Source organism: Dioscorea cayenensis, chromosome 15 (assembly GCF_009730915.1).
Source record: "Dioscorea cayenensis subsp. rotundata cultivar TDr96_F1 chromosome 15, TDr96_F1_v2_PseudoChromosome.rev07_lg8_w22 25.fasta, whole genome shotgun sequence".
NCBI lineage: Eukaryota > Viridiplantae > Streptophyta > Magnoliopsida > Dioscoreales > Dioscoreaceae > Dioscorea > Dioscorea cayenensis.
In genome coordinates, this window is record NC_052485.1 from 20,123,645 (window position 1) to 20,145,611 (window position 21,967).

The window sequence follows — 21,967 nt, forward strand, 5'->3', positions numbered from 1 at the left end:
TAAATGCACATAGTCAATGCTGACCTTCGTTATCACATCCATTAATTTAAGATACGAAATGTAAACCTTCTTAGAAGAGTTTGATGTTTAGTACTGATGTTATTATTATTTTTTCAATTAACTAAGAAATGTGACACGTTTCTATGCGAAAAATATAACAAATTAATACTATCGTAAACAAAGTCAATCCCATCTATAATATAACCGATAAAAAAAAATTGAAAATATTATTATACATCAACAACCTCTTAGTCCATTGATATCAGGATTCTGCCCGAGATCGAAATTTACGCAAGCTGAGGGTATGATGTTGTTGAGCTTATGGATATATTTTATGTGCTTGTCGCCTAATATCATATATATATATATATTATTATTATACCTCGCGAATTTGCAGTTTATCCATGAATTGTTTTTGTATTCCTACATTCTTTTTTCTAACAACCAACACTCATCTACTAATTTGACGCCAGCACTGATGTCATTAAGTAACCACGACATCAATTTTCTTTTGAATTTTAATCAAATCTCAAAAGATAAATTTCTAACACTTTTACTGTTATTCAATTTACCATGCAAAGTGCCGTCTTAATGAGTTAATAAAAATAAAAAATAAAAATAATCACAAAAATTCTAACTTTAATATATCACAATATATTACCACCTCTATAATAAAAACCCAATGGCATTTCTTTTCTTTTTTTTTCAATTCAAACATTAAAAATTCAATGCTGGGTTAATTCACATTTATTTAATTATATATATATATATATATCATTCTTCTAAATTTCAAATATAATAATAATTATCTTTAAACAAAACACACTTTTTATTATTATATATTTACTATAAATTTTTTTTAGAATGTTAACTAAACACTCTTTTTATTATTATATATTTGCTATAAATTTCAACTTTCTACATAAACATTCACCTACTACAACTTAACAGGATTATTATCATTTAACAAAAAAAAAAATATTACATATTTCGCCATTAACAACCAATAAATTAGAATCTTAAAAAAAAAACCAAAACCAATAGAAGGGAGTATAACAATGGCATGCAAATCAAGCGAATCCAAAAAAAACAAACCAAAATAAAGAGGTGTATATATATGTAATAAATGCAAATGCATGCACTTTCTTTCTCCCAAAAAAAATATATATATATATATATATAAGCAAACACTTTATTGGTTAGTAATGAATTAAATCCACATACCTGCGTGTTCACCGTGTCGCTTTATTTCACCGGCCAATGACGAGCCCGAAGTCAAGCTCGGCGGCTCGCCACAGTGGCACAGTCCGGTACCTGCCAGAGAAGCAGTTCACATACGACAGAAAACGACAGAAGCACACTTATCCCACGTGCCAAAAATCACTAAAACCCTTCACCGCCATCCACACCCTCTTCCCAACTTCACCGAAGTTCAAACTTCCCCCATTCTCTTCCCAGAATGCCCCTCTTTCCCATTCTACCCCTCCTCCTCTGCCTCCTCGCCGGAGGCACAGCCGCCGAAACTGACCTCCAGATCCTCCTCAATCTCAAATCTTCCCTCAAGATTAGCACTACCACTCCCGGCTTTGAATCCTGGTCGTCCGATCACTCCCCTTGCAACTTCTCCGGCATCGTCTGTGATTCAACGGGCTCCGTAACGGAGATCAACTTGAATGACAGCGGTGTTCACGGAACAATCCCGTTCCAATCCGTTTGCAAGCTTCCCTCTCTCTCCAAGCTTGCTCTCGGTTCCAATAACCTCACCGGTGATGTCACCGCCGACATACGCAACTGCACAAAACTCCAGCACCTCGATTTGGGTTTCAATATGCTCACCGGAACTGTCCCCGATCTCTCGCCGTTGACTGGTCTCCGAGTCTTGGACATCACGATGAATCGGTTTTCTGGTCAATTCCCTTGGGAATCGCTCGGTAACCTTACCGACCTGGTAGATTTAAGGCTCGGGGATAACGGTGGTTTGGATCCGAGCCCGTTTCCAGAGTCGGTTAGGAACCTCACGAAACTCAGCTCGCTTTATCTCTCCGTTCTCAATCTCAACGGTGAGATTCCATCGTGGATTGGCGATCTAACGGCTCTCGTTGATCTTGAATTCGCCGACAACAAGATCTCCGGCGTGATCCCGCCGGAGATCTCGAAGCTTCGGAATCTTAATCAGCTGGAGATCTACGACAATGCGCTCACCGGAGAGATTCCGGCCGGGTTCGGCAACCTCTCGAATCTCGCGTTCTTCGATGCTTCTCAGAATCAATTGAGTGGGAACCTCTCTGAGATCCGGTTCTTGACGAAGCTTGTGTCGTTGCAGTTGTTCATGAATGGGTTCTCCGGCGAGGTGCCGCAGGAGCTTGGGGAGTTCCGGGAGCTTGTTAATTTGTCGTTGTACTCGAATCAGCTTTCCGGCGAGCTCCCGGAGAAGCTTGGGAGTTGGGCGAAGTTCAATTTCATTGATGTGTCGACGAATTCCTTCACCGGCAAGATCCCGCCCGATATGTGCCGGCAGGGAACGATGCTGAAGCTGCTGATGCTGGAGAACAAGTTCTCCGGTGAGATCCCGGCGAGCTATGGGAATTGCACGACGTTGGGGAGGTTCCGAGTCAGCAACAACTCGCTCTCCGGCGTGATCCCTACCGGGATCTGGAGCCTTCCAAATGTAAACATCATCGATCTCACATCGAACAATTTTGAAGGTCAAATTGATTCGGGTATCGGCAAAGCAGGATCATTGCACCAGCTCTTCATCGCTAACAATCAGTTCACAGGCAAGATCCCACCGGAGATCGCCGAAGCCACGTCGCTTGTCTCGATTGACGTGTCATTCAATCAGTTCTCAGGCTCGATCCCGGACGGCATCGGCGAATTGAAGCAGCTCACCAGCATCGATTTGGAGGATAACTCGATCTCCGGCCCAATCCCTGATTCCCTCGGCGGTTGTACCGCCCTAAGCTCCGTGAATCTCCGCAAGAACTCAATCTCCGGCCCGATCCCGGCGAGCATCGGACAGTTACCGAACCTGAACTCCCTTGATCTCTCCGACAACAAACTCTCCGGACAAATCCCGGCGAGCCTCATGTCCCTAAAGCTGAGCTCACTCAATTTCTCCAACAATCAACTGGAAGGCGAAGTCCCACCAGCGATCTCCATCCCAGTCTTCAACGAGAGTTTCATCGGCAACCCGGGGCTCTGCGGCTACGACATCGATTTCCTCCGTCGATGCTCATCGGAGCCGGACAGTTCACCGGCGCGCTTCCACACCCTTCTCGTCTGCTTGCTCGTCGCTTGCGCCATTCTTCTCGTATCGCTAACTCTCATCACAATCTCCCGAAAACGGAAATCTGACGGTCACGATCACCCAAAACTTTCTTGGGATGTGAAATCGTTCCGAAAGCTAACCGTCAATGAGAACACGATCATAGACTCGATAAAACCCGAGAATCTAATCGGAAAAGGAGGTTCGGGAAACGTTTATCGCGCTGCCCTGGGAAACGGAATCATCGTGGCGGTGAAGCATATACCTCTGCAACCAGATCCCGAGGAGAGAGGTACGACTGCGATGCTCGGAGAGAAAAGGATCAACGGTTCTCGTGAGTTCGATGCGGAGGTGACTACCCTTAGCGCGATCCGGCACGTGAACGTTGTCAAGCTCTACTGCAGTGTCACGTGCGAGGAGGCAAGCTTGCTCGTGTACGAGTACTTGCCCAATGGGAGCCTATGGGATAGGCTTCACACGTGCGAGGGGGAAAAGCTGGGGTTGGATTGGGAGGCACGTGTCGAGATCGCGTTGGGGGCGGCGAGGGGGCTAGAGTACTTGCATCATGGTTGTGACCGTCCGATCTTGCATCGGGATGTGAAATCCAGTAATATATTGCTTGATGAGCAGTTCAAGCCTCGCATCGCTGATTTCGGGTTGGCCAGGATACTGCGTAGCGGTGGTGGCGGGAGGGATTCGTTTTCTTCGCACGTGGTTGCTGGCACGTACGGTTACATTGCTCCAGGTTTGGCTTCTGATTTATCTCATTCATTAGATTTACTAAACTATTTTTTATTTATTTATTTTTAATTAATTCATTATTTAATTATTGAGATTAATATATATGATGTTAGTATAGTGTCACCATTAAGTGTTTATCATCTCTGCAAAGAGTTAGTATCAGATGGAAATCACTTTGAGTGAAGTACTATACTATAAAGTACTTTATTAACACTGCTGTTTATCTATTGTTTATTGGTCTATTATGAGAGTACTCTCTGTCTTTTAAAAATTGTAAGTCAGATAATTTACTATTGTGAACTTTTGTAGCTGTTTGGAAAAATAAATAAATAAATGATATTGCATGTGATTTGATTGAACTGAAATTGAGTTTGATATTATAATATGATGTTATTTGCCTTGTAAAATTTAGGACTAATTTATCAATACAGTGTAAGATTTTGATTAGATAGTTGACATACAATTAAGTAATTCCTTCTAAATCTCTTAAATTGAGCACCTATTTATATGTGCATCTATCATCATCATAAACATAGAATTGGGTAAAAAGGGCTCAAATAAACATATTAAAAAGGTAAAAAACTGAGTTATTAAGTTCATGATGCAGAGTATGCATATACATGGAAGGTGAACGAGAAGAGTGATGTGTACAGCTTCGGAGTGGTGCTAATGGAACTGGTGACCGGAAAACGGCCAATAGAGCCAATTTATGGGGAGGGCAAAGACATAGTGAATTGGGTAGCAGAACAATTGGCAAGTGAAGGAAGTGTGGTGAAGTTAGTGGATAAAAAGATCCCGGAATGGGCTAAAGATGAGGCACTGAAAGTGCTGAGAATTGCAGTGCTTTGCACTATGAAATTGCCTGCAATGAGGCCTTCTATGAGGACTGTTGTGCATTTGCTGGAAGAGGTTGCTGTTGGCCGTGTTGTTATTAGACTTGATTTCAAGAATGGTAGTGATAATAAGGCGGAAAGCAGGTTTAGTGTTGAAGACAAGGGTGATGAATTTTTAAGTAGTATGTAGAGCAACTTGGTCTCTCAAACTTTCTTTTGAAAGGGACGAGGCGCAGGAGTGTGATCTCTTAAACTCTAATGGTCCTTTTATCTATATATTTATGTACTATAATTCTTATCAATTTTGTAAAAACTTAATTATGGAATAACCTCTTGTACTTTATTGTTGAGAACATAAATAATTGAGCACTTGCACTGTGAGGTATGTAACCATTTGAACTGGAAAAAAAAAATTGGGAAGATTTTTTTTCTACTGATTTTAAATGATTTTTAATTTTATACTTATAAAAAAAAATCACTTAGCATGGTTTAATGACGGTGATAAGAAAAATTGCTTATTGGTTGTCCGAAGTTCATAACCATTCTATGCAGTCCCGAGGGCTGCAATCGAGTTGAGCTAAGCCGAGGTTTGAAGTGTTTGGAGCTCGGCTGGACATAATTAATTACAGGCTTGAGCTTGGCTCAAGATAGTAAAATTAAACTCGAGCTTGGCTTGGCTTGAAAAACCTCATTTATTCTATAAACGAGCCGAGCTCGAGCTCGGCTCAAAAGAAATTTATTTATAATAGAAAACGAGCCGAACTCGAGCTCGACTCATTACTGAGCTTGTTAAACTCATTAAATCATATTAAGCTCGAGTTTGAGCTCATTAAGCTGATAAAATTTGAGCTTGATCTCCAATTCAAATCAAAATACCATAATGTATCCAATACAAATCAAAATAAAATTTAAAAATATTTTTGGCTACAATGTTTTCAGTGCAAGCCAAGATATGTTTGAGCTTGAAAAGAGAAATTGTTAAGCTTGTTTAATATACAGGCTCGCGAGCAATCTCTTTAAGAAGGCTTGCGAGCCTGCTCACGAGTTTACCTGTTTATGAGCTTGCTCGTTAGGAGGCTTACGAGCCTGCTTGATAGAGCTAGTTTGTTATAAGGCTCATGAGCCTTAACAAGCCGAGCAACATGTGGCTCGAACTCGGCTCATTTATAAATTCGAGCTCTAGAGTTAAGCTTGAGCTCGGCTCATTTAGTTAATGAACGAGTTTTCTCCGAGTTAAGCTTCGAGTAGCTCATGAACGGCTTGATTCATTTGCAACCCTAGTCCCGCTGAAGTCTTTTCATGCATTGGTGTTACTTTAATGGCAGTATGCTCAAATTTTTGCACATATTCCCATTTTACTGTAAATTATATTGATCGAATGATGCCCAATAATTCATTGAAGTAAAACCATATCCTATGGGGAAGGTGATAAATAATGATCATTGATCTTTGGATGAAGTTGTGACATGAGACATTATATAACATTTGATTCAATTTATCATTGAAAGTGAGCATGCCAACACTAGTAAAATATATATTAAATTTTTTATAAAAATATGATAAACACATGCAAAATGCACAATCGTGGAACAAGCGTAATAAAGATATATATGTTCTCATCTTATATGAGTTTTAAAGTTTAATATCGAGTCTTTAGGAAAAAATTTGACATCAGTAATCTAAATAAATTTTGATAAAATATATATTAATTTTTTTAAAATAATAAAAAATTATAAATTAATATGATTAGTGGCGAACTTAGTAGTAAGTGGTATCACCACTAACTTATTAACGTTAAATGATGGTGAGCATCTTGAATATAAAAGATCGGTAATGTCCTTGATATAATAAATAATATCGAGTTTTTCTTAAATTATGAAATAAATAAAGTTCAAAAAGTATATGTAAATCCATTTTTAAATTAAATTAATTTATTTATACAATTATTTATTTACAAACCACAAGGACATAAGACAGTTCAAGTTTGACAAAATGTTGAGAAATCATTTTATTCTCCATCCAATAACTTTTTCGTATTCCTCTCACTCACTCAGGAGCAAAACGGAATTTTTCCGACCAAATAATAATTTTCATTGATAAATACACGTGATCTTTATAAAAAAGCTCCAAGGCGTTCAAGTGTCACTATAACTTTTGCTTAAAGACTCAGCATCATCATCCGTTACAATGCTCCGCAGGGACATCGTAACTAATAACCAACGGTTCAGATTCAAAATTCGAAATTAACCATGGTTACAAAGTTAACCAACCATCTATCTCACTATAAATAAGATCTCAAGAGAACAAACCAACGGCCATCTCTGAAGGCGTCTTCACAAACGCCTGCTTTGCTTCCCCTTTCTCGGTGTTTTTGATCTTTTTGGTGGTTTTTTTTTTTTTGAGAGGATTTGAAGATGAGAGAGTGCATCTCGATCCACATCGGCCAGGCTGGGATCCAAGTCGGCAATGCATGCTGGGAGCTCTACTGCCTTGAGCACGGCATCCAGGTTTTTCATCTTTCTTTGTTTTTAAAGTCTTTTGGTTAATTTTGCTATGAATTCGTTGGATCTAGTGGTTCTTGGTTTAATCCTGCTTTGATTTTTAGTATATCTGTGGATTTTGGTTCTTTTTTGGATAGTTGATAGATCTAGTGGATTACAGGTTTATCCTGCTTTGATTTTGATTATATCTGTGGATTTTAGTCTTTTTTTGGTTAATTTGGCTGTGCATTCGTTGGAACTAGTGGTTCTCAGTTTAATCTTGCTTTGATTTTGATTATATTTGTGGATTTTTGGATGGTTAATTTTTGCTATGCATTTGATAGATCTAGTGGATCTCAGGTTTATTGTGCTTTGATTTTGATTATATCTGTCCATTCTAGTCTTTTTTTGGTTAATTTTGCTATGCATTCGATGGATCTAATGGTTCTCAGTTTAATCCTGCTTTGATTTTGTGCGTATCGGTGGATTGTAGTCTTTTTTCGTTAATTTTGCTATGCATTTGATTGATCTAGTGGCTATCAGTTTAATCCTGCTTTGATTTTTAGTATATCTGTGGATTTTGGATCATTTTTTATTAATTTTGCTGTGAATTCAATAGATCTAGTGGATCTCAGGTTTGTCCTGCGTTGATTTTGATTATATCTGCGCATTCGAGTATTTTTGGTTAATTTTGCTATGTATTTGATAGATCTAGTGGTTCTCGGTTTAATTTTGCTTATATTTTGAGTATATCTGTGGATTCTAGTCTATTTTTAATTAATGTTCTATGCATTGGATATATCTAGTGGTTCTCGGTTTAATCCTGTTTTGATTTTGAGTGTATATGTGGATTGTAGCCTTAATTTTGCTATGCATTGATAGAACTAGTGGTTCTGGGTTTAATTCCTGCTTTAATTTTGAGTATATCTGTGAATTCTAGCCTTTTTTGGCTCATTTTGCTATGCAATGAATCGGTAGATCTAGTGGTTCTCTGGTTCTTGGTTTTGTCCTGCTTTTCTTTTTTTTTTTGTATCTGTTTATTCTTGTCAATTTTGATTAATTTTGCTATATGCATTCAATAAATCTAGTGGTTCTCATTTTAATCCTGTTTTGATTCTGATTATATCTGTGGATTCTAGTCTTTTTTAATTAATTAATACTTTTTTCATTGGATAGATCCAGTGGTTCTTGGTTTAATCCTGTTTTGATTTTGAGTGTATCTGTTGTTTGTAGCTTTTTTTTGGTTCATTTTGCTATGCGCTCAATAGATCTAGTGGTTCTCAGTTTAATCTTGCTTTGATTTTGAGTATATATGTGGATTCTGGATATTTTTTGGTTATTTTTTGCTATGCATTCGATAGATATAGTGGTTCTGGGTTAATCCTGCTTCGATTTTGAGTATTTCTTTGGATTCTGGACATTTTTTGATTAATTTTGTTATGCATCCGATAGATCTAATGGTGTTCTCAATTAAATCCTGCTTTGGTTTTGAGTACATTTGTGCATTCTGGGCCTATTTTGGTTAATTTTGCTATGCATTCAATTGATCTACTGGTTTGGAGTAATGGAGTATGGATAGATTCTCTTAGTTCTTTTATTCTTCTGTTTGAAGCACTGATTGAGCTTGTTTATAGTATCCAGAACTACAGCATTTTGCTGTATTTTCTTGAGTTTTCATCAATGTTCTTCAATCCGTCTCATTTTATCTCAGATCAAATTATCCGGTGTTTGTTTTCTTAGCCAATCTTAATCTTTAACAATGAAAACTTACATTCAAATCTTGCAGCTCAATCAAATATTAACCTTATATTTGTAATGCTCTCTGAATTCTCTTGGTCTAATTTCTCTCCATTTCTATCCCAGATACTCACAAGATCCAAATATTTTCCTCATCCACAAACGCATTAGATTTTCTGAATCTTCAATTAATATACTTTCCATAAATCCACATTGCAGCCAGATGGACGAATGCCAAGTGACAAAACAGTCGGCGGAGGTGACGACGCATTCAACACCTTCTTCAGTGAAACCGGTGCCGGAAAGCACGTCCCACGTGCAATCTTCGTCGATCTAGAACCAACTGTGATTGACGAAGTCCGCACTGGCACCTACCGTCAGCTCTTTCATCCTGAACAACTCATCAGTGGCAAAGAAGATGCCGCCAATAACTTCGCTCGCGGCCACTACACCATTGGCAAAGAAATCGTCGATCTCTGCCTCGACCGCATCCGCAAGCTCGCCGACAACTGCACTGGTCTTCAAGGCTTCCTTGTCTTCAATGCCGTCGGTGGTGGCACCGGTTCCGGCCTCGGTTCTCTCCTTCTAGAACGTCTATCAGTTGATTATGGGAAAAAATCCAAGCTGGGTTTCACTGTCTACCCTTCTCCTCAGGTTTCCACCTCCGTTGTTGAACCTTACAACAGCGTGCTTTCCACCCACTCACTTCTTGAACACACTGATGTCGCCGTGCTCCTTGACAATGAAGCCATCTACGACATTTGCCGACGTTCTCTTGACATTGATCGCCCAACGTACACCAACCTCAACCGCCTCATTTCTCAGGTAATCTCTCCTCTTTCACTGACTCCATATCTTTCCGATATAGTAACTATTAAAACTAACTTGATATCCAATATAAATTTAAAATAAATATAATTATTTAATTTTTAAAATAAAAATATAATAATAAAATTTTTCGAACTTTTGCAAAAATCATAACTCAGCGGCATTAACCCCACTGAAAAAGATATTTGTATGATAATGAGTAATTGCTGATAATTGACTCTTGCTCTTATATGCAGCATGCTCTTAACTATACTTGCATTTATCTTATTTGTGAAAAAAATATAATAATAATTTTATATTTTAAAAAGTCATAATAATCTCATAGAAACCCTACAAAATTGAAGTAATTTAGTAGAAATCAAATATTCTGCAAAAACAGAGAAAATATAATTTTAAATTTGGAGGAAATATAATTTTAAATTATCTATATCTGCATTAGGTAATCTCATCCCTGACGGCGTCACTCCGCTTTGACGGCGCACTGAACGTAGACGTAACTGAATTCCAAACAAACCTAGTCCCATACCCACGCATCCACTTCATGCTCTCCTCCTACGCTCCTGTGATCTCCGCCGAGAAAGCATACCATGAGCAACTCTCCGTTGCAGAGATTACAAACAGCGCATTTGAGCCATCATCGATGATGGCCAAGTGCGACCCACGGCACGGCAAGTACATGGCCTGCTGTTTAATGTACCGCGGCGACGTTGTGCCGAAGGACGTTAACGCGGCGGTGGCGACGATCAAGACGAAGAGGACGATCCAGTTTGTGGACTGGTGTCCGACCGGGTTCAAGTGTGGGATAAATTATCAGGCGCCGACGGTGGTGCCCGGAGGGGATTTGGCGAAGGTGCAGAGAGCAGTGTGCATGATATCGAACTCAACGAGTGTTGCGGAGGTGTTCTCTAGGATTGATCATAAGTTTGATTTGATGTACCAGAAGAGGGCGTTTGTGCATTGGTATGTTGGGGAGGGGATGGAGGAAGGGGAGTTTTCGGAGGCGAGAGAGGATTTGGCGGCGTTGGAGAAGGATTATGAGGAGGTTGGTGCGGAAGGTGGGGAGGGTGATGATGGGGATGATGATGATATTGAATATTTGGGTTAGAGAAGAAATGTGGTTGTGTTTGGCCTGTTTTGGTGTTTGTGATGTCCGTTATGTTATGATTTTGTTGTGGTTGTGTCTGTCTTTTGTCTGGTGCGATGTGTTTTTGTTGTTTCAGTTAATAAATGAATTGTTTGGCGTCATGAAATAAGTTTTAAATATATATATATATATATATATATATATTTTTTTATAGCGTAAGTGTTTCTTGGAATATATGAGTTAGAAACTTGGAAGAAATGTGGTTGTGTGTGCGGTTTTGGTGTTTGTGATGTGATGATGCTCATTGTGATTATGTATTGTCTTTTTTTTTGTTGTCTGGTGCGATGGTTTTATGTGCTTTTTTTTTTCTGTGAATAAATGGTGTTTGGCGACATAAAATAAGTTCAATTAAGAAATATAGCGTATTTGATTCTTTTTATTCTGATGAATTATTATGTGTATAATTTTAACTGGGAAAATCATGGAATTTTATTAAAAACCAAGTATCTTTATATTATAAAAGAGATTTGATAAACAAAAATTCAAAATTTTATTTTCTCTAATTAAAATATCTGAAGTTGTTTGGCAGTTATAAAAACATATTCCATGAACAAGCCCAGTCAAGAAAGATGGGGTTAAAAATCACAAGACAAATGAGCAACATCCCACCTCGTTTACGTTAATTATTTCGGTATTATAAAATTTTAATTATGTCCATAAATGTGATAAATAATTAAAATTTAAAAAAATAAAACCAACCCATTGCTTTCGTTGAGAGTCGACCTCCCGCTTACTAAACGGGTGCTCTAACCAACTGAGCTACGAAAGCTTCTATGGGCATGTCTCAATTACATAATTATGAGTTTAAATTATTTCTTCCATATTTTTTACTACAAGAATAATTGAATGTTTTCTAATACTTTTAGACGAATCAGTCCTTGATTGCATAATAACCTCAGTAATGATACCATAATATCCTCGATGGTTTGCTTGTTAAATAATATATTTCCAAGTAAAGAACATTGAAAGTTAGAAACTCATTAAATCAAAAACAAACAATGTTATGGCTTCTCAATTTTATATTGGTCTTAAAAACCGACCATAATCTTTCTGCTTTGCAACCATACAATGTCCTTGAAACAGTTTCAGTAATGACTGGCCAAGATAATGAGGTTTATCAGTCTGAAAACAATAACATAATAGAAACAACAATTTCCATGAAAAGAAATTAAATATAATATAATATGAAACCAGGTAACCAAAGCATTCAGCAAGAAAATATATATATATATAAGGACAACATTAGGTCATGCAAATACAATATTAGGTCTGTGTATTGCAAATACAGACTGAGAATTGGAAGCTTGAAACTTTGATACATTTCTTTCTGCACACAGACTGAGAAGTTCAAACTTGAATTGCTGTGTTTTGGCAATCAATCGCCGGCTTCCAATCTCATATGTTAGACTAAATTGCCACATAAAACATTGGAAGAGTACAATACTTTCACAATGTTGTTCTCGGAAATCCAAATACTTCGCCAGTGTCAATATCAAATACTAAATTGTAAATCAATATCAAGTTTCATCATTCTGTAAAGGTTAACAGTAAATAGATACCATGGAATTATTTCTAACCTGAATAATTTGGCCTAAAGAATATTTGATTCTTCATCACACTTGGCACACAAAATGATAAAACATTAAATATAACTGACTTTGTTCATAATGTAAATACTCATTATTGAGAAAGGGCAAGTGTTAATATTATTATAAAAAAGTTTTGCATTAAGTTCTCTATGTTCAGTAAAATAAGGAAAAAATAAAAATCTTTACATTTTAATAACTAGATTGACTGAAGCTTTTGACCACACTGATTATTGGTCAAAGTAGAAATTCCAGTTCATGTGAAAATAGAATAATGCAAATAGTATTTTCATCATATGAATAATTATATGATAAAACATGCATGGGTGCTCAGGACCTTAAATATTGCAGGATATCTGCAAGGCCTCCTTTGTATTTTTGGAAACTCAACAACCATCCTCGAGGATCATAAACATTTTGCATATTACTGAAAAAAAATAGCAGAGCATCAAACTCAAACACTACTAACACTAGATTGAATTGATGATGCCTACTGCCATTTCTATGACTTGCAACAGGGTTTATCCAATATATGTCTCTAGATTGTTAAAATGGCATATATAGAAACTAGGAATTGATAAACAGAACAGCTTTATAGACAAGTGTCACCGAAACGTCACACTTGTGTTCTTATATTAGTTTTGGGATTAATTCACTTGACATCATCAACCATCCTGGAGGATCAGAAGCATTTCACATATCACTGGGAAAAAATAGAAGCATCAAACTCAAACTACTAACACTAGATTGAATTGATGACGCTTATTGCCATTACTACGCCTTGCAACAGGGTTTATCCAATGTATGTCTCTAGAATGCAGCTAGAAAATAAGCATCAACTTATTAAAATGGCATATATAGAAACTACGGATTAACACAGAACAGCATTATAGGCATGTGTCACGAAAACTTCACACTTGTGTGTTCTTATATTTGTTTTTGAATTGATTTACTTGTCATCATCATCAAATACATGAAAATCCTTGGTGACTCCACTCCTAAACCAATTCACTTTAGCCACCCGGATCAAGAAAATTTTGAAGTACTCAGATTTGGCCAAAGTGCATCATTGTCAAAAAACAAACAAGTAGAATGCTGATCTTAAATTTTTAACATGGATGTCCCCAATAAAAGTGTCAGCCAATTATTTACTGTACCAATTATATATTGTACATATGCCAGCTATGTACAAAGGAATAAAATTAAAATTATAAGAAAGGTAAACCAAATCTAAACATGATAATAAAGATCTAGCAAGTATCAGCATAAATCCAGTCCAACAACGTCAAGACACATTTTAATTCAACTATGTTGGATTATGCAAATATTATCACCACTTATTATAATTGAAGGGCCATCACAATTTTCATGTATGCTTTAAAAAAATATTCTACAACAACACTCAACTAGAGGATAGAATATTGAACTATTATGAATGTATGAAAAAATAGTGATAACTCAGCTAGCTGCAATAATTATGCAAGCCCAAAGCACCATTAGCATGTTTCAGTAATGCCTGCAATGTTGTCTCACTACAAAGGAGCTGGAGTTCTCAGGTCTCCACAATTCATGTGTTCTATATACAAAAGTTGCTCTCCAAAACTTAGTTTGTTACATCTGCTAAGCAGAGTAGCAAGTGGGGTTCCGAGGTGTTAAATGATTTTGAAAAAAAATAAAAATAAAATGCTAAAATACTACAGATGAGTTTCTAAATAATATTGAATAATAATGTTAACAATACAAATAGGAAATAAACAAACATAAAATTGAGAAGTACTGAATCATCAATGAAGGCAAGATTAATGACCAAGGATACACGTTAGTAAATGCATCCACCAAGTGAATTTAGTAACGTCAGTAAGGGGCAGGAAAGCCATTTCTTAGTTTTCAAGACACAAAATTAGTAACTAGGAACATCAAAGAAACGACTTAAATCAGATATTAAACATCAAGTTAAAACAAGATAAAAATTTATAACATCAGAAACACAATGTCATATTTAAAAATTCAGTAGAATGAAAAGACAAATAATGAGGTCATTAAATAATCCGATAATTATAATTCTAGTGTTGTCATAAAATTTTTAATTGTAAAGTTTATCCTTGAATATTCAATAATCCATATTGCCACTATCCTGGCCAGAAAATTCAGCAAGAGAAATACATTCAATCACGCAAATTATGGCAATTAAAAGAACAACTTGTGTATAAAAATTTAGGTTTTAGATGTAATACTAAAGTATTTATTGGAGTATATGCCCAATATGTAGTATCACCCAAATCCAGGGGAATAATTAGCCCAACAGGAATAGGTAGTTTTCCATGATACACTGTTCATGACATTACTCAAAGGTGGAACTTCAAAATTGCTTTTCTAAGCATGTCATAGTTTTACTTCAAAATTGAGGGCTTAGTCAAGTTATTTCTTCCTTTTTTTAATTTTTTTTATTTATTTTTTATGTTTAGTGGGGGATCAGAGAGAACATTCTTCAAAATTGAGTGAGGACAAACTTATGACTATGTAAACTTTGATTTTATTAATACTAATTAAAATTAAATATTTTTAAAAAAGAGTATATTTATCTACTTAATGATAGAAATTTATTAATATTAATAATTTTTCCCCCAATTAATTATCCCATATATTTTTTAAAATTATTAAATCTTGTAAAAGGTGGTTCAGGGGATAACTTTGGGTTGTTTAGTCAGGCAGTGAGGCTCCCCATCCAAACAACCCCATAATGTGTTGAACTTCTTTATATAATAAATAAATGACTTATGTGAGGCCCAATTAGGCTAAATTGCAACATTTGCAACTAACCCAGCACATGAGGATTGGATAACTATTAATAAGTTTTGTCTCTACCTAAGCACCTAATACTTGATTGATTAATCAGTAATTAAGTTTAACACTAGGCAGTCAAACAAGCCTGCCTTAAAAAATATAGTTCCTAATGGAGTTTGCTTGGTCAGTTGTCACAAAGAGAATTTTCTAGTTCTGTTAAATAAATAGAACACATGAACAAGAAAAATATGGACATAGTAATAGTCCTAATGTAATTCTTGATATTTCAAACAAGTTTCTAATACATAGCAGTACCATGTTCATGTCCCATAAAATCCAAAGGATAACATGTCTACTTGAACTAAATGTTCGAGTTGAAAATGTTATGGTGGATCTGCAAAATCTAAAATGTCCCTAAATTTTAAGACAGATTAATAATGCCTTAAGAGTCTCTAATCTGCAAAATTATGTCCTCCATTTTTCTTCATTCTCGTTCATCATCTGAGCAGTGCCAATATGACCAACAACAAAGAAAGCCATCGATTAGAAAACGAAAACAAAACTTCACAAATGTAAATGGAGCAGAAACATTGCAAAACTTGGACTCATATGCAGGTGCACAATAAGATGAAAACCAAAAAAAGAAAAAAGGAATAATTCCTGGAAACGACAAGTCACCTTCCCAAAGAGCAAATCAAGGGGATTCAGATTCAGAAGATACAAATGCTTGGAGAAGGCTCTGTGCAGCATGAGTCTGGTCTGGTGTTCCAGATATAATTATTACCGTCTCTGTTGCTTCTGGACGAGGTTCGGTAATGGTAATTTTTGCTTCAGATATCTGGAGACATGCTAATTGTGAGCCATTTTAAACAGAAACTATGCTCTGTAGAAAGAAATTAAGAAGCCAAAAAAAGAAAACCATTGACTTTCACATGATTTGTCCAATTCCAACAAATGCTGTCAGAAGACGAAGATTCCATCTTAAAGATGGTTCTTCAAGCTAAACGATAAAGAAGGATTAATCTTGATTATTTTAGAGGGATACTGAAGGTGATAAGAAATGGAAAGTAAAATAAAACATTCAATCTGTCACTTTACCAGCCGACAGTTGGTTACAGTTTCATGACTAACCATGTATCCGTTTAAAGGAAGATACAGTCTAATGCTTCAGTGGAACATGACTATGGACTAGTCTGGTTTATGCCCCAGTGACACATAAGAGTTAATGATATTTAAGAGCAGGAGTTCAATTTAATATTTCTCTGCCTTAGATAAATTATTTAATAACACCAATTTAAAGGGGAAAATTAACCAAAACAAACCTCACGTATCTTCTTTAAACAGCCACCATCCTCTCCATAGATCACAGGGACAAGAGAACGGGGAACAACAACATCTACAGTTGTATTTGTAATAACAGCAGGCTGGCTTCCACTGCAAAACAGAAACTAAGCTTTATTTGAAGATTACACAAAATAAAAATAAAAGAAAAAGAAGAAGATACTGAAGATAGAAATGGTGCAAAGGGTCCTAACCCAGGATATCCACCAATCCTCCTTTGTGGGGCTCCTGCATAGTCAGGTATAGGCACTGAACCACCAGCATCTCTCATGCTCTTATGCAAGTTTAGGAAACCAATAGTTTAAATAGTTAGAAAATACAATACAAAAATTATGCAAGGTATTCCACATGCGTATTACAGAACAATGAATTAAATTTACAAATCATATTGGGAATCCACAATTACTGGCATGCATAAAGTTGTACCAACAATGAATGCCCAGGATAGCTTGTCTAAATAACATGTACAGGCAATCAAAACCCAAATTAAATGATAAAAACAGGCAGAGCCAATAGCAACAAGGAAGAATGACTTACATACCTGAGGTGCCCATGGTGGAGGTAGAAATCTTTCAAAATTATGAGGGGCCATACCAGGACCATGCATTGGTCCAAAAGGAGGCCTGTCTTCATGGGGCCGACCAACAGAATCATAGTTGAGAAAGGGTGGAGGCAAGTTATGCAGCATTCTTGGAGGTGGAGACTCCCTCCTGCCCATATATGATCCAAATGGCGGTAGTTGATCGTTAAAGGGTGGACGCCCAATTTGGTTCCTACCAGAAATTTTATCTCGGAAGAGATGATGCCTCAGCTGAGTAGTTATCTGTATCAAAGCATCCTGAATGGCCCTAAATTCACCATTTACCTGGAAAGAAAGATCCCAAACATCACATGGCTCTTAGCATCATTTACATTGCAAGGAAAACAAAAGACACAAGTTTTCAAATTTACCAAATCTTAATGAGCTAATCCGTAAATTATGCATACCCACCTGAACAACTTCCTCATTATCAGACACACTCTTTGGGACCTGCTCTTTACCCAATATGCGAATATGTGCGCCAGAAAGTTTCCTCATTTCTGCTATTACGGAACCACCTTTGCCAAGAAGGCAACCAGTCTGGTTTGAGGAAACAATAAGTCTCATTAACGGACTACTCTCTCTACTATTGTTATCAGATGCAGCCATCATAATTCTCTCCTGTATACGAAGTATGGCATCTTGTGCTGGAGAGATCCTATCATCAGGCAGCTGTGACAATCAAATACACACATCAGCAAAACAGACGCTTAAATCAAGTCCACAAATGTGCCAGTAAGGGCACGAACGCAAAAAAACTGTTCCCTTACATGAAAATGAGGGTATTCTGACAAACCAAGTTAGCAAAATAACCGATCACCAATGGACAAATTGGTAAAAAGAACTTCTGTCATTATCAATCTACCATTCATGGACAAAGTAGATACTATCTCAGGTGGGGATGAAAACAAAATAAATTCATTGTAACTAAAAATGCCATAATATTTCCATCCAAGGGCACAAAAACTCTACAGAACACCAGCCCATTTCAAGTGATTATGCCAGAAGGTACTGTGAGGTTGGCAAGTCTACACACAAGTTGTGTTGTTCTGAGATATGGGATTCTCAAACTACACCCATCTCATTTGTTTAGCTTGAGAAAGATCCTCCCCACAAATCAAAACAAATTTAAAAGGGCAAATACATACCGAAAATAGTGAAAAGTTCCTAAGCATGTGCACATAAAAGATAAAATAAAAAGGAAAAAGTAACATTCAGTAGAATTCATGATATATTCCTGGCTCTCAAGTAAACTACAAGGAACAAACTCAGGCATTGGAGAGGGTTGTTAACTGAGTGAGATCAGAAAACAGCCTGGCAAAACCAGCTGGAATATGAGACCAAGGAGTGTTGCATTAAAGCTAAAATGAATGCTAGAAAAGCAAATATGAGGATAGGTAAAATAAAAAGGTTTACCGAAGGGCCAGATATGACTACAATACGATCATCTGATTCAGGAGTAGTTTCAAGAACTTTTATCTCGCAACCTGTCTCATGTTGAAGACTTTTGATGATATTCCCTCCTTTTCCAATAATGCTCCCAACCTTATCATTAGAGCAAAGCAACCGAAAGGTGAGAATCTCAGGGGGAACTTGGATTCGACCTGGTGGAATGTTTTCATGCAACCTTGGAATAGGAGGAGGCATACTTAAATGATGATCTGGAGCATCATAAGGTCTGTTGGAAAATGGTGGTGGTCCTTGACCAGGAAAAGGACGCATTGGTGGTGGAAGAACTTCTCCTCTAGGGATTTCTGCATGAGGCATGTTAGAGAATGGATGAGACGATGATCCAGAAGGATTGCTTCCAGGGAATGAATCTCTTTCACGGGGTGGATGCTCCAGAAGTTGCTGAGATACAAGTTGGATAGCTTTCCTAACTGAGTCAAGCCCTCCAGCAATCTGCAATGAATATGATTTAAAATAAGACATTATTGACTCTGGAAAACAGCCACAAACAAAATGCCCTTCATGTATTTACGCTTTTCAAGCATAAATAGGACATAAAATAGATATCAGCAGGTGAAGATTGGGGATGTGTAAAAAGGCTTACTCAACATGTGAGAACTAATGAATATAACAAATTAGATAGTAACAGACTGAAAACCAGATGGACTGAATACTGATACAGCCTAATAAAGATAGGATTTAGGTATAAATAAGAAAATTGGGGTAAATCTAGAGCATGAGTATATAATGACAATTTCAAACACAAGTAATCTCTCACCTGTACAATTTCATCAACTGGTGAAGCACAGAGAGGAAGTTTATCCCTAGGGAGTATGCGAATTTGTGCTCCACTATCAGCTGACATTTGCTTGATTACACTTCCACCCTTTCCCAGAATACAACCAACTTGGCTAGATAAAACAAGAAGTCTTATGGAAACAGAGGAAATCTTGCTCACTTCCTCATCTCCGTCATTTTCAGGTTCCTCTTCTGTTATCCTCTCGCAAACAAGGAGAAGAGCCATTTGTGCTGATGATGAACCCTTCTCAGACTTTGAACCATCTGCTGCTGGAGCATCATCCCCTTTTTCATTGTCGTTTTCATCAGCATCCTTGTTGTCCTTATCATCATCAGGTGGACTTTTCTCTCCCTCATCTTCTTGGTCATGCTCATTTCTAGCCTCCATGTCACTCTCAGAACTTGTGATAACAACAACTCTTTCATCACAACCAGGGATAGTTTCCTCAATCCTGATCTTTGCACCAGTATCTTGCCGAATCTTTGCTATGATACCACCACCTTTACCAATTATGCTTCCAAATTTAGAAATAGGGCAAAGCAATCGAAATACAACAGCACCAGGTGATGCTTTAGACTGATTCTGCTGTGTGATGGAAGGTGCAGTCTTTTGCCACTTCCCCCTTCCATTTGATTCCAGAGGATGACGTTCATACGGTCTCTTAGAAGGTGTGACTTGAAACGCCATGCCTTTATAGTCTTATTGTAGCCCTGCACTGTCAATCGCTTCATTCAAAATCATAACAATTGATAAAAGAGTTGAGAAGAAATTATCTCCAAATAATTAATGAACACACTCAAAAGAAATTTTATGCAATTCATAGAAAAAAAGCATATAAAATACAGGAATACAACAAATTTGATGTGAATCAGCTCTAACAATTTTTTTCTAAATCAATTTGAAACTAAATGCACAAAACTTTCCCATTAGCTGCTTCCCGGTCACCCGCACAAGACAATTGCTTACAACATTGATAGAAACAAAGCATGCAAAATATGCAAATACGACCAATTTATAGTGAATCAACTCAACAAATTTGAAACTAAGATGCTTAGAACTTTCACACTAACTGCTTCCCCATCACAGCACAAGATACTTACAAAAATAATCCAGAAAAGATTGGAAAAACATAAATTTTTATTATCATTGTAGCTAAACCCTGCGCCAAATAACCTACATTCTATAGCCAGAACTCATTCACGTAAATCTCAAACACTACAAGACGATCATTTTACTTCATTGCTAACCATTTACAACCAAAGCATAAAATTTTCCAGATCAAAATAATAAAAAAAACAACAAGTCATGATCCGCGAAAAAGCTCCACATTATCAAATCAACCTAAATCTCTCAAACCCAAAAATAAAAATCAAATTTAAGAAAAAGAAAAACAAATAACTGTTAAAAACCCTGTGCGAAACCAACCCTTCACAACCAGCTCCAAATATATCCATCACAGAACGCATCAAATCACGAAAGAGAAACCCCGCTTCAAATAAAAATTAAAACAATCGGTTCACCACCAATATCCGCAAAACCCCTTGATGACCATCACGGAATGCTCCCAATGCCCCAAAACTCCAGTTTCCGAAGCATCGATCAAAGAAAGAGAATCAATCGGCACCGAAAGTAGCAAAACACTCAAATGACAAAGAAACAACCCTAAATCCAACTCTGAAAACCCTAATTGCAGCGCAAGGTGCAGTAGAAACCGATCCACTAAACCCTAAGTCCTACGAATCATCGGCTTGGCCGAAAACCTGTTCGAGAAAACGATGAGGATGAGAAGTCTCTTACCTCCTCCTCTTCTTCTTCTTCTTCTTCTTCGTCGTCACCAGCCGGCGAGGTGGAGAGATAGAGAGAGAGCGAGAGAGCAGCGACAGTAGCGGCGCCGCTGATGGAATCGAGAAGAAAGACTGCCTTTGAAGCGTTGGAGCATATTTTATATAAAACCCCTCAAAAAACCAATATATAAATATATATATATTATATAAATGCGTAATTTATTAATTATGTAATTAGCTTACGTAGGTTTTTTTCTTAAATTATTTATAAGTCTATGAAAGTTTTTATTTTTCGCAGATAATCCAGACATCCTTGTCGTTTTTTTTATGCATTTACCTTTTCATCTTTACTGTTAAGTCTATCAGTTTTTAATTTAATTTTTAAATTGTCTATACAAGAGTGTTTACTTCTATGGATGAATTCACACTCTATGCCAATGGAAAATAAAAAATATATATAGCATCCAAAACTAAAACAAGCAGAAAATAGTGACCCATCATTCTATAATCATGTAGACTAATCAATTGGGAGTTCTGTAAATTCTTCTTGAAGTTCAGGAATTTTCAGAGGAAGTGCTGATAAAAAGGATGAGAAAATGGGAAAACAAAGCAGGCA

General features: G+C 36.9%; 3 protein-coding genes across 5 annotated transcripts; 2 read left to right on the forward strand and 1 right to left on the reverse strand.

Moving 5' to 3' along the window:
- The first annotated feature begins 1,068 nt into the window (after nt 1–1,068).
- Nucleotides 1,069–5,051, forward strand: LOC120277217 (receptor-like protein kinase 7). Its single transcript, XM_039283971.1, has 2 exons — nt 1,069–4,010; nt 4,614–5,051. Exons 1-2 carry the CDS (start codon nt 1,460–1,462, stop codon nt 5,027–5,029), a joined length of 2,967 nt encoding a protein of 988 aa, XP_039139905.1. The 5' UTR covers nt 1,069–1,459; the 3' UTR covers nt 5,030–5,051.
- Nucleotides 5,052–7,142: 2,091 nt separating this feature from the next.
- On the forward strand, nt 7,143–11,137 carry LOC120277254 (tubulin alpha-4 chain). Its single transcript, XM_039284014.1, has 3 exons — nt 7,143–7,346; nt 9,276–9,881; nt 10,324–11,137. Exons 1-3 carry the CDS (start codon nt 7,254–7,256, stop codon nt 10,987–10,989), a joined length of 1,365 nt encoding a protein of 454 aa, XP_039139948.1. The 5' UTR covers nt 7,143–7,253; the 3' UTR covers nt 10,990–11,137.
- Nucleotides 11,138–15,634: 4,497 nt separating this feature from the next.
- Nucleotides 15,635–21,500, reverse strand: LOC120277048 (KH domain-containing protein HEN4-like). Of its 3 annotated transcripts, none has more exons than XM_039283795.1 (9): nt 21,365–21,500; nt 19,547–20,282; nt 18,736–19,221; nt 17,731–17,991; nt 17,281–17,604; nt 16,934–17,013; nt 16,721–16,832; nt 16,077–16,236; nt 15,635–15,899 (listed from the first exon to the last, which is right to left on the reverse strand). In XM_039283795.1, exons 2-8 carry the CDS (start codon nt 20,252–20,254, stop codon nt 16,093–16,095), a joined length of 2,115 nt encoding a protein of 704 aa, XP_039139729.1. In that variant the 5' UTR covers nt 20,255–20,282; nt 21,365–21,500; the 3' UTR covers nt 15,635–15,899; nt 16,077–16,092. The 3 variants fall into 3 exon arrangements, with proteins under 3 accessions (XP_039139729.1, XP_039139728.1, XP_039139730.1); XM_039283794.1 differs by having other exon boundaries at nt 19,547–20,277; nt 21,365–21,494; XM_039283796.1 differs by lacking the exons at nt 15,635–15,899; nt 16,077–16,236; nt 16,721–16,832 and having other exon boundaries at nt 17,277–17,604; nt 19,547–20,277; nt 21,365–21,494.
- Between the last annotated feature and the right edge of the window lie 467 nt (nt 21,501–21,967).